Below are 13,392 nucleotides of genomic sequence, written 5' to 3'. Positions count from 1 at the left end.
TGTAACTTTACATAAGAGGTGTATGCAGCATACCAAAACACTAGCAATAGCAAAGGAATCAAACCACTGACATTTTCAAGTTAAGGACTGCGGTGGAAACAAACCAGCAGCAGCTCTGTTTATGGCTGTACACAGCCATAAACACAAAGTAAATGGTTAATGGACTATAGCGGGAGGAGCTGGGCATCGAACCACCAGCCTTCTGATTAGAAGACAACCCGCTCTACCTCCTGAGCCACAAAGCACAGCTAAGGCGGATGGAAATGTTTTGCAGACTTTGCATAATTTGGCCTCCAGGCCTCCTACACTACCAACACAGGCAAAGGGGACAAATGTCATTCGTGATGTGGTAAAGGAGTTTTAGGACCTTCATCCTCATCACACCAGCCCCTCTCTCCTCTTACCTGGCTGACCAGAATATCTCCTATCCTGTTAATGATGAAGCCTCCCTCCGAGCTGCCCCATTCAAACTGACCCTCCCTCTTCCTCTCCAGGAGGCGGAGGAGGTGCTGTGTGTGAAGCTCCAGGAGTTCATCTAAAGCGGGGAACAGCTTCTCCACTGTCTGCTGCTCCAGCTGGACCTCCTTCTGCAGGCCTTTGCTGTAGACTTCTGACATTATGCGCAATGTCCGGATGTGATGTATTTCTGTCTGCATCAGCTCTGAAGAACATAGAAGGAAGTGAGACTTAGGGAAAGAATGACATTTGAAGGAGTTTTTATATGCATCTACATAATTACCTCAGAGGTCTATAAAGAGTTTCATAGAATTCATGACATACATTTATATGTACATATTTACACATACTGTACAGTAATGTGCTTTTCAGAATCATTTCAATCAAATGTATTTGAAAAGTAGATTTTAATCAAAAGCTAAAATCTTAAGGACTTTCAAAACAAACAGGATTCACAGTATCTCAGGCATTAAGACCTCAATGCATATTTAAATGAGGTAAATCTGTAGCCTTAATAGACTGAAACAAAGTGAAGTGACAATCATCATGGCCTGCTGAGGGAAAGTGCGGCTACCGAAAAAATAATTACAATACACTTGACAAGTTATTTCAAGTGATTTCCTTTGTTTTTGATTAGGAGTACTAGAGACCTAGATGGGAGAAAACCGGAGAAACACTGGACTCTTTAAGATTCAATTTAAAACCATATTTTTGTTAATTTAATGTACCGTAGATGACATCCTGTCTCTTCACCAGCTCTTTGTCCAACTGCTGCAGGTACTGCTGCTCCACACCTAAACTCCACGAGTCAGCTTCCAGCTCCTTGGCCTCTGCCTCAAACTCCCCCATCAGCTGCCCGTCCATCATCTCTGTCCCTTCACCAACAACACAGCTTGCACTTAAAATCTGAATCTCATGTGTGTTTGTCATCAGCAGCTCATTTGTATTTAGCTTGTGAACAATGATCACCTTTCCTTTCAGAAAAGAAACTCAGGTCACTTCCTAAAACAAGTCATTTAAATCAAGAAAATGTGCTGTATCCCATTCATTTCCAGAGTTATTCACTCACACTGACTATGCCATTTTGTGTTATTCCATTCATTCACACTGTAAAGCATTGAAAGGTTTTGAATAGTATTACTGTATTGTTACTCTAATATCAGATTATGTTAAAACTTGGTTAGATATTCACTTAGTTTTCCAATCAGAGGAGTCTCAGATCCCAGCTGATTGACAGCTGTCAGAGTAGAGGTGTGTGTGTATTGACCTTCATCAGTGAGCGATTCCATGGATTCTGTGACCTGGTTGGTTCTGTTGAGGGAGTCAGTAGACTGGGAGAGATACCGCAGGCCTTTAATGGGCATCTCATCAAACACCGGACTGAATGGAGAGACATATAATTGAATAATCAAATGAATATTCATTGTTTTTTTCACAGCCAGTTACAACCACAAACCTCCATTAAGCTGTTGAAACACACATGTTGCAATGTAAATGCTGTGGTCAAATAAAAAGTTAACAAAAAATACAAATCAGAGAGAGAAAAAAGGGCTTCAATACAAAGGTTAAATAGTAACACAAACATTTCATTTCATTGAAATAGAAATGTGATTATCTGAGTGTCCTCACATCATTGCATACACACACACGCACACACGCACACACACACACACACACACACACACACACACACACACACACACACGCACACACGCACACACGCACACACACACGCACACACACGCTCACCCGGCGATGTTGCTTATGGAGAGACTCTTGGAGAGGTTGTTGCCATGGAAAGGCATGATGCTGGTGTGTCTCCGTGGTGATGGGATCATCAGGGAAGAATGGTCTTCGGGGGACAAAATGGCCGACCAGGGGCGCTCCCTTGTCCCACCAGCTGGACCACAGACAGAAAAATTACAAGAGATAAATATCATACCATATCAAAAAGTAGGCAGGTCATCACGAGCAACAAGAAGAAAACTACATTTTTATTGATAAAGGTGTCTACTGTTGCCTCAGTATATCACTTCAATGATCTTAGATTGCTTGATTAAATAAAGGTTATAAATGCTGTATATGCACAGTACAGTACAGTTAATAGTAGCCGGCAAAACCGCCAATAACCATAAGGGTTCCTACAAGGGTTCTTGAAGAACCTTTATACTGGCTCTGTTGGGTTTTGTTTGCTCCCCAAAATGTGCTGTAGTCTCTTACTTTTTATCTTATAATCTAATTTTAACAATGTGTAAAATATATATGTTTTTACTTCTGTATGCATATGAATACATACTGATTTAAATTCAGTTCCACAGATACCATCATTTTCATTTAACAAAAAAACTTGCATCATAGCAGTAGTTTTTAAATGATCCAATGGGTTTTCAAAAGTTTGACAAGCCTAAGTGGCTAGACAATTTGTTTAGTCCTTTGAGGATCTAATAATATTTATACTGACCTAAAAACATAAGAAAAAATAGTAAATTAGATTAGTTAAGTTACATTTAGTCCAAATAATTGCTAAAGCAAGGAATCCCCCGACAGCTCTTAAAACAGTTTCAGTGTGCTTTGGCATGAAATCAGCAGATAAAAACTGGTAATGAAGATTTGTAAGAAATCCAAGTTTAGTTTGACACTCACATTTGTTCCTCATCGTGACTGTAGAAAATGAGCTTGAATCTGGTACTGCAAAATGCTGTTTGGGCAACTAGCCAGAGAAACAGAGAATACAGAGTTCAAATCAATATTGGCTGCAGGACAACAGAATACTAGAAAACCAGTGGTGGAGTCTGAGGGAACCTTTACCTTCATCTTCACCTTGGCACAAACAGGCAGGCTGTCCCTGCAGCCCTTGTGGACGGAAGCATTACAGTCTGGAAAGAAAAGCAACAGTGAACACTATGAGCATGATGGTAGACGTGGTGGGGGTGTCGAGGGTGTGTGTGTGTGGAAAGGTGGGGGCTAGAATTTCTGACTGGTTTTCATAGCCGGCCAGGAAACTCCACCAACCCACTAATGAAAGCCAGACAGCAGAGCATGTGATGCAATCGAGGGGTAATACTGCTCGTGGACGAAGGAGGAAAAAAAGAGAGGTAGGCTGTGGAATCACACACACACACACACACACACACACACACACACACACACACACACACACACACACACACACACACACACACACACACACACACACACACACACACACACACACACTGAATTGCATGGGAAAATTTCAATTATGTAAACATTCCCAAATCACCATGGAACAAGGGTCATCATTCAAGATTGCTAAAATAATATCTGCTCTGTGATCTGATCTTGTTGCGTCAGTCATGGACTTTAAATCCCCTGTGCCATACTTTATACTGTCAAATCATTTCATAAGAGTGGACTTTGAAGCAGAAAGCTGTTTATTGTACATACTTGTAAAAAAAACACACAGAAACAACTGAAGCGGTCAATCAAGGAGTGAGACAAACAGCGCTTGTGTCATTACCAAGCATCACAACAGGGCTCCACCAAGCTTCTACTACATTTTGTCCAAGAGACAGAAGTGTTTTAAACAGACATGTTGCACAAGTAAAACTCACAAACCCATTATCAGACTTTGTCACCATGCATACAACATTTCCGGTTTTAGGATTACATCAACACGCTTGTGCTCTCAGTCTGGGTGAGAAAACAATCTGGTGTAACTCAGCAAGAACAGAAGGGCAGCAACACTTTCAGGGTACAGGTTCCAATTTCACTTCCACCTATCACCTAAGTAAAAAGTGTATACACTTGTGTTACTGTAAAAGAGATTTGAATTAAAGCATCCACCTAGTAGATTATGTGATATATCTAATTATGACCCACACAGTAAAACCAGCTTAAATTCCTGCAGTGTCTTTCTCCTCTTAAATGGTTTTATTGGGCATTTTACTGCTTTTTGTGGAAGTCCAACTAATTCCAGCTAATCTCAGACAAAGGATCACTGTATCTGTCCGTTGAATGGACACCGGCCAGACATCTGCGAGTACAAACCTCCCAAAAACACTCTCCGAACCGTCTGTGGCTCCAAAAATCCGAACCAGACCAACTGAACACAACAAGAGCTGTTTTTGCCAGTCTGAAGTATTTGAGGCCGATTGTGACTATTCAGAGGATCGCTGTGATCCATCGCAGAGCTGGTTTCTCCTTTTTAGGCTTTTTTTGGAGTTGCGCCAAAGGCTTGTGCAATAAACTACATCCTCTTTAGGGCTGCTGCTGCTGCTTCAGTGGAAAACAATGCAAAAACTGTTTTGTTGTCTGCACTGAGGGCCTGACTGGGTTACATTAGAAATGGCACTTTAGAGAGTTTCACTACTTCAAACAAATCATGAGGCAGCCTCAGCCAGAGAGTTATTCTGCTTGGCTGAGCCTCATTTTTGACATTACAACACATAATAATAATAATAATAATAATAATAATAATAATAGTAATGCTTACTAATGCTTTTAAAGTTGTATTTTCTATCAGTTGGAAAAGAAACCAAATAACTGTTTTTTTGTCCACGAACCAACGTCTTAAATTATATGTGTGTATACAGCTATAAATGATATGGTAAAAGTAGTGACTGAGCCTTTACAGTAAGAATAGCATGATTCATGCCTGATGATGTATGTGCACTGAGGAGTTCTTCTTACAGTATATTCAGTATTGTGTGTTCCCAGAAGTGTGGAGAACTTAGCATGTTTTCAAATTAGAAATGAATTAACAAAAAGATAAATTATTTTAATAATGGATCACAACACTTAATGGGCTTTGATTAGACTTAAAGCAACAGGACTCCTGATCAGTCACAAACAATTAAAAGACAATGCAAAAAAGAAAAAGAAATGAACAAAGGTACTTACGTGTGCAATGGTAAGCATCCTTGCTGTTGAAAGCCTTATTGCACTGGGAGCACTGGGTTGCCTGGCCCGAGCTGATCGTTGTGAATAGATGACCATTAATTGCTTTCTTGTCCTTCTCCTTGCCCTCCTTCTCTTTCTCCTTTTTCTCTCTCTCCTTTTCCTGCACAGGTGGAATTATCATAGTTAGGAACACAGACCCAATTATACGGGGAGACCAGGAGAGGAAGGTCACTTTGAGTTCAGTCAATTAGATGTTTAGAAAAATAAGAGTGTGCTTGGTTACCTGCAGAGTAGACTAACTGACCATACACTGACAAAATGTCTCAGCATTTGGCCAGTAGCTTATGTTAAATTTTAATCTGAATCTAGCAGAGCAACATTATTACTCTGATGTACTACACAGTAGGGGGCTTTGGAAGTTAAGTGATGCATTATTTATGCTGACAACAAATTGTCTCATTAAGAGACAATTTAAAATTTGGTGCATCTTTGTTTCAGGCAATCTTTGCTGTTTTGCTTCATTTAAAGACAACAGGATTTTCTTTATAAAACTTGGATAATTTGCTATATTTTACAGGATTACTGATAGAGCTTTATAATGCTGGCAGTATATAACAACTGTTACCAATTACAGTGACATTTCTACAAAAGGACAATCAATTTTCATATTACATATTGTGTGGTTTTACTACTATAAGGCTCTTTCTCAAACCATCTTATGATGAATGAGCAGGGAGGACTTCAGTGGGCTGAAACACAGTGACTACTGACGGAGACACACTGTCTGGGAATCAAATCTTTGACCTTTCCATAACAGGGCGGTCTTTCTGCTGCCTCTGCATTCATGGACGAGGTCATCCTCAGCTGTTGGTCATCTCTGTTCACTGAGCTCAATCACAAATCCCATAAAGTGATGCAGAGAAGAACAGAGCTCTTATTCTCTTGGATTTACATCACAGAGCCTCCACCCAAACCCAGAGGAAATGGGAAAATGGAGTTTCCAGCTCCTTTTAATGGCCGGCCCTAGGCCTCTTGGTTTGAGGGGACCACAAAGCTCTGACATACTAGAGCTCATTTTGTTCAGTTGCTTCAAGATACCGTGAGGCTGACTGGACCACACCAAGACTGCATGTTTTATAGCCATTACAACACTTAGAGCATTCATTCTCACTTCCTGCAACAACAGCTATCTAACCAAAGGTGAAACACATCGACAAACTTCTTTGAACTAGGGGCCTAATAAAGTATTCTTTACCACAGTAATCTTTCTAAGAAACAGTTTCAGATATGTTTCCTGTTAATATCAAAAAAATACAAAAACTGTTCAACTTATTGGAAAAACACAGGAAGCAAATGCAATTCTCAGCACATTTCTTTTAGCCACAACAGGAGAAGTAATTACTTGTGACATCTAAACCAGAAATTTAAACAAAAAGACATTATAGTGAAACATACTGCAACAGGCAATGACTTCCCTGGAAAAAGACATCAGCCCAGAGGGGAACATCGGTCATGATTAACATGATATTGTGACAGTCTCTTTCACGACAATTTGACTGGGAAACCAGAGCACTCTGTTAGCCTACCTCCAGCCCACCTTTCCATCTCAGTGAGAAGCCATGGCTCCCTGTGAATCTCCTGTATAACATCCCTGGCTCTGGCTGAGCGGCTGGAGCTACTACCAGCACTGAGGCTCCATCAGGAAAGCAGCAATGAGGAAGTGACTGACTCGGTGCAGGAGGTGCTTATTACTGCAATGACCCTCCAGCCTGGTACAGACGCTATGTCAAAACTGCATTAACTAGATCCTCTTCCAAAACATTCAGACTTTATTGTACAGACACTGTCTGTGGACAGTCTATCCAAAAACAGATCAGCTGACAATTATCACAAAATAATTAGGAATTAGTACTTGATAAGAAGTGAATTATATTTTTAAAGTCTCATCCAGTTGAATTCAAAGCAGAAATTAGAGGTTTTAATGTGGTATGTGACAGGACTGTGGTTCCTGTGTTGGACATTTTTTCACTTAATATATACACATATTATGTAAACAACCCAATAACTTTTTAAAAGGAGCGACAAGGGGCAGGCTGTGGTGTGCTCTTTCAGAAAGAATCCTGTCACTTTAAAAGCAAAGCGATGACTGAGGTAAGAGATGCGATTATAATACCACAGCCAACTCTGTCTTCCTGTTTTACTTCCTGTTCACCCCTGTTTCTCTATGCAAGCGCTGCACAGTTACAGACAAACACAAGTTTAAGAAATTATATATAGCCCCTTTTATTCCCAAATAGAGCTATTTATCAGTATGGTATTAAAATCCAAATATTGACAATTGTGTTTACAAATCATACCAATCAATATTACAATATAGTCTGTCACTTTCAGCAAGTGCCATGCTGAAAAGAATGCGGTCCTATGACAATGAGATATTACAAGCATTGTCATCACTTAGAATGCAATAAGAAATAATCTCACTGAAACCCCTCTTGCAGGTGAGTTACCCGACCTGGCTCTGTGTAAGAAAAAAAGATGACATTGAGCACATCTTACACCACAGATTCTGTTTGCAACTAGAAAATGTTACAGGCTCAAAACCAAACCTAAATCTGAATGGGGGAAGTTAGAAGAGGCACTGACTTGCCCTGAAGCAAGACACGTAACCCCAAACTGTTCAACTGGGGCTGTTCAGAGGCCAACAGAAGAAGACGCGCAGGGCAGCTCCCAGCGTGATTGTGTGCAAACATATTAATGTGGAGTGGGGCTGAAAGGCAGGCTGGAATAAATGTTTAAGGAGAAGAAGTCAATGAAAGGAGGCTCGATTTTGATCAAACACACTGCGCGCATGAAAGCCGTGCTCTGAGAAACAGTATATAGTAAAATACCTCGAAAGTCTTGCCACAGTTTTATTGAGGCTGATTAAAAACTCAATGTTCCCTCACCCTGGTCTTTTTGTACATCTTGTTCTTGAGGTAGCTGAAGGTCCGGCTGACTTTCGTCACACTCTTTCCCTCAGTGTCGCTCCGCAGTGGGCCAGGCTCCTCTTCTGATATACTGGTACACACACATACACACACATTTAATTTCATCTTCATTCAGCTGCAATCACAAGTCTTACCTGTTCTCACATTCTGAAAATAGCTCTTTACAACACTATAATGGTTCTGTGGAGAACCATTTGACTGCTTACAAGAACCTCTCCACAGTTTCTTTATAGGACTATAAAAGGTCCCAGCTGCAGTAAAAAAATCAAAAGAACTATTTCCTGGTAATGTGTATGTGCAGAGTTGGACTGACCTGTGTGCTAGTGACCCAGAGGCGCTGGAAAACGATCTCATACCTGGAAAGAAACGAGAGAGGAAGTGAGCAGTACGACAAAAATTCAGGAGCTGGTAAAAAGAGGACAGCAGTTGTTGTTTGTTACCTCAGGTGGAAATCCTCCTTCCTCCCTCTATTTAAGGCAGTGAACATCTTTGCTAAGGGGTTGACCACACTAACCATAAGGTCATGCTTTTTTTCCCTCATATACAGTAAATAAATGACCTCACTGACCTAATGGCGTGTCAGTTCCAGTCCCGGCTGCAAGATTTGGGCAGAGAATTGAATAATCCATGCCCTCCTGTACTTCCACAGCTACCTTCAATGTCCTTGAGCAAGGTATTTAACGTTTAGCTACTCTCGTGGAAGCTGTGTAGAAGCCAAAAACAAAATGACTCTGGCACTGATGTGAGCAGCCAGCACTGAGGCCAAAACCTGAAGCTGAGGTACAGCCTTTAGATCCAGTGCCAATAATGGCTGTTAGATAGCAGCTCCATCCAACCTCATGAAACAGAACATTTTAAAATAAAAAGTAAAAAAAAAAATTTCCAGTAAGACATTATGGTCTCAATACCTAATCACATGTAATTTATTCTGAATTTTGGCTATTCACATAAAGCCGAGATGGTTGCACCTAGATTGTTCTACCCAAGTTCCTGGCTCCGGTAACTGCCAAACCGTTTGTATTTTTCAGTGAATATCTGACCCAGTTGTATTTTTAATCTTTTAATATTGCATATAATATGAATAAATAATAATAATTAACACATGTAATCAAAGCACACACTGCAGTCTTGGCTAAATAATTACCACAGAAACTTTACTTCAGCTCAGTTAAACGTAGCCACGCATCTTTTCTAGGGAACAACTCTGCTTCCTCCTAAACAATCATTTCTACCTAATATTCTGACGTACGCGCAAATATGCAAAGCATTGCTTGCCTGCTCTGCATCAGAAAGTCAAACCCAAAACAGTATAATGAGGGCAAAGTTTTGGCCTGACTGTGTTGCTAGCAACACAGCCAAGGAGACAGTGTACACTAATGGAAATATCTCACAGATAAGAAAGGGGAATGCTCAGTGTCTTTAACTAAAGGTGACAGGCTCACATTTATCTGCAGGGAAGAAAGGGCTTCCTCAGTTCACCTGCAGTGTTTATGGTTATTCTTTTTCCTCTTTCTCTGTTGATTGTGTTTCATGTTTTGCAAAGAGACAAAAACAAAGACTAATCTAAGTAAAGGTCAGCTAAATATTGGGCTGGGTGGGTGACAGGAGAAGCCAAGATCTTATTTAATGTTGTCAACAGGAATGATTAACGCTTGCTGCCAATGTCGAAGGTGGTTTTCTACACCAATGACTTCGCTACAAGCTCAATGTGATTGCACATTCATACTGCAAGCAGCTTAATATTGGCAGTAATTAGTGGTTTCCTTATGAAAAGTTTGTTGCAGCTGAACCTTTGGGACTTCATCGCCCTTCAGCATCTAGTTGTGTTCAGGCTTAAGTGCATTTCTTACTGTTACTGCAAAAGCGTAAATACAACAGACAGCACTCACCCAGCACAAATCTGTAAAACTGAAAGGTCGCACTAAAGTTAAGGCTGTTAGGCTATTCAGTATAATCCATTATGTGTATTTTGTGATGGAATATCATAATTTAGTGCCAGCCGACCTTGTCTACATCAATCTGAGTGATTCCAAAAAAAAAATTTGACACCTCAAGAGAGGCAACATTAAGATCTTTCTATACTTCAGGTAACAGGTCAGGACATGAATACAAAAATCTGGGTAGTTAGCTAATTTGAGAATAGTCTAGGAGTGTACCTGTGTTTTCTTGATCAAAACACAACTTTTGTGCCATTACTATGCACACAGTGTATAGTAATGGCACCTTTGGCTCCTTTGGGGGAGATCCAGGACACTAACAGGAATCACTACTCTGATTTGGACATCATAATAGCTATTTTCTATTATCTATCTATTACTTACTCAAGTTATCCTCATCATCGCTAGATGAGGAGTCCCCATAAATGAACTCAGACTTAGATTTGGTGAGGATGGGAGAAAGGTTGAAAGAGAAGGAAATTCGCCTCTTACGTCTCAGGCGTCCGACTGCTGGCGGGCGAGGAAGGAAAGAACCACAGCAGGAACTGATCACTTATTAAAATCAAGTAACTTTATAGTAACAGTGAGGGGGGATGTGTGGAATTAAAAAGATTGGCAGGCAGATGTTAACCCAGCACAGTCTGTACACACCCATTAGGCAAATAAGTAGATGGACCATGGGTATGTAGGGCCTTTAAATAATTGTGGAAATGGGTACCTCTGTATTCAACTACCTACCTACTACTATATTCATCATTGTTGGGTTGTGATTCTAGGAAACACAATTAAATATATATTTTGTGTTACAAATTCAATTACATCCTAAAATGATTTATTCAGTCATTTTCAGATGCTCAACTGGTCATTTGGATATAGGCTATTTAAAGCAGGGCAATAGAAGATAAATCTATTAATTAAGGGGCTCAATATAACAAATACTGGCCGTGATCTGGATTGGTAATTGAACACTGACAGTAAAACAGAAAGGCAGCATCACAACTTGTCACTCACCATCAATGTCTCTCTGGCTGATGGCGAGCATGGAAACAGACTTGGTGAGGGGCAGGGTCATGGGAGAACAGCTGTTTCGCAGAGGCCGATATCGCCTTGATTTCTGGATCATGACACACAACAAGTCAATCACAATGCATGACAATGTATAAAAGTACACTAAAGCAGGCAGATAACGTGGAACAAAAACCTTACCAGTAACTAAAATGGAAACAGGAACGCTAAACTTAAAAGGGAAACTACACAAATGACTTGTTTTAATTCTATGAGAACGGACATAAGCCACATGAGTAAAGTGATGTTTATCAATTCTAATTAATACCCAAACTGACATGTCTCAAAGTTCCCCTGTTTAGAAGTCTTGTTTATGTACGAGCAATTTTTTCGTTTACGAGAATTAGGCTGAGGGTGTTTTTGTGGATTCCTCAGGGCTAAGTGACAGTATGTAGACATAACATCTAAAGCACAAACATAATGGTGTGTGTGTGTGTGTTGGTTAGCTGACCAGGTCATGTAGTCTGCTGTGCTCGCCCAGCTCCTCCTGCTCCTCCGTCAGAGAAACCAGGGATCCCCTGTCATCGCTGTCATGCCGAGGCATCCTTGAAGGCTCCAGGATTCGGGGCCCCTGGATGGTGGGGCCCCTCAGCTCTTCCTGGCCCCCACTGAGCCCCTCCAGGCTGTAGCTGTTTGGACAAACACAAGTCAGAGGTGACCTCAAAGAAGGAAGAATGACTCTACCGTACACATATACTCCACTGGTCTCTATGGACTATTCATCACAGCCTTCAGGTTACACACAGCTTATTGCTGCATAGAACACAAACACACACAGAGATGCACACATGCACCTGTTGATAGACACACACACACACACACACACACACAGCTGGTCCTGCACAGTGTTTAGCCAGCTGAGTTATCACTGGGCTCAGGAGCAGATTTACAGCTGAAGCAGCGTCAAATGACTTCCAACATCAGCATCAGCATAGAGAGCTCTGCAGCTGTGATTTACAAACCCAATTACATCGATCTATGACTGGAAATAAGAGGCCTTGAAAAATCCAATACAATGATTATGGAGAGGAAAACTACAGCTACATTTCAGGATGAGCTATGCTACGCGGCTGCAGCTCTATTCGCTTCAGGACAGACTGTGTGATAGTTAAAGCTCCAGCAGTAAATCTCTCTTATCTCCAGCCCTTGGCTTTGCATGGCACTCCATTATCCAGCAAATCATCAGTCCAACACATTCAAACATCACTAGCCTACAGTGGACCAAAAGAATCATGACTTGGTGATTATCAGTGACCAGCGTACAGTAGCACTCACCTATCCTCCTCAGGGCTGTGAATGCAGATGACTATATCTGTCATATTAAGTCCTGCTTCCTGCCAGTGTTATTACATACTATCCTACAGAGCCACAAGGTCCTCAGTACTGAAACATGAATAACACCAGCAGCTGTTGCAGCTCTCTGCTGTAGGAAGCTACTGACTGACAGACTGACTTGCCAGGGCATTCATACACACATAAAAACACATGCATACATGCCCTTAAAAAACGGCAAATGAAAATCAAGCAGCATGTAAATACGCCTATTCAAAGTAGGTCATGTGCTCACACACACACAAATACACTGTACCTGAGGGAACTAACTACTTCCACACCGTGGCTGTGGGGAGCATCAGAAGGGCACCAGCTGATGCTAACAGAGTGTGAGGCACAGGGGTGAGTCAGGGGAGGAATGGAGCTGGAGATAAAGAGTAGTGATGGGAAGAGAGTGAAGCAGAGTAACAGCGAAGCAGATAGAGGAGGATGTGACAAGGACTCCATTACAGGGATGTCTGAAGAGAGAGATGTTCTGACATAAGTAGACTAGTGCTCTGACTACATATAGAAGACCATTTCACATTGTGAAACACAAACAGTGTAAATGGGTACAAGTTAATTTCCTGCTGAACCCAAGCAGTTTCCCAGAAAGGCAATACTGTCAGAATAGCCTAGGTACCATTAAAGTCCGATGTGTAGAATTAAGGAGGATCTACTAGCAGTAATAGAACATATTATGCATAACTATGTTTCCATTAGTGTATAATCACCTGAAAATAAGAATCGTGTTT

The 13,392-nt window shown here is 41.0% G+C and overlaps 1 protein-coding gene across 10 annotated transcripts in view; it reads right to left on the bottom strand.

Annotated features, from left to right (window-relative positions):
* LOC127351306 (A-kinase anchor protein 13) overlaps positions 1–13,392 on the bottom strand; it is a 99,429-nt gene that overhangs the window by 20,183 nt on the left and 65,854 nt on the right. For 6 of the 10 annotated variants that reach the window (XM_051378652.1, XM_051378651.1, XM_051378648.1 and 3 more), the window contains 11 exons: positions 11,778–11,955; positions 11,273–11,375; positions 8,638–8,680; positions 8,283–8,394; positions 5,338–5,497; positions 3,265–3,332; positions 3,100–3,166; positions 2,206–2,356; positions 1,649–1,836; positions 1,185–1,331; positions 405–661 (listed from right to left, as the gene is read on the bottom strand). In XM_051378652.1, the coding sequence (XP_051234612.1) occupies positions 405–661; positions 1,185–1,331; positions 1,649–1,836; positions 2,206–2,356; positions 3,100–3,166; positions 3,265–3,332; positions 5,338–5,497; positions 8,283–8,394; positions 8,638–8,680; positions 11,273–11,375; positions 11,778–11,955 (1,474 nt within the window). The remainder of the gene's footprint in view (positions 1–404; positions 662–1,184; positions 1,332–1,648; positions 1,837–2,205; positions 2,357–3,099; positions 3,167–3,264; positions 3,333–5,337; positions 5,498–8,282; positions 8,395–8,637; positions 8,681–11,272; positions 11,376–11,777; positions 11,956–13,392) is intronic. The other 4 variants (XM_051378655.1, XM_051378654.1, XM_051378657.1 and 1 more) reach the window with 2 other exon arrangements.

Source organism: Dicentrarchus labrax, unplaced genomic scaffold (assembly GCF_905237075.1).
Source record: "Dicentrarchus labrax unplaced genomic scaffold, dlabrax2021, whole genome shotgun sequence".
Lineage (NCBI taxonomy): Eukaryota > Metazoa > Chordata > Actinopteri > Moronidae > Dicentrarchus > Dicentrarchus labrax.
This window is presented reverse-complemented; position numbering and strand designations above follow the sequence as displayed.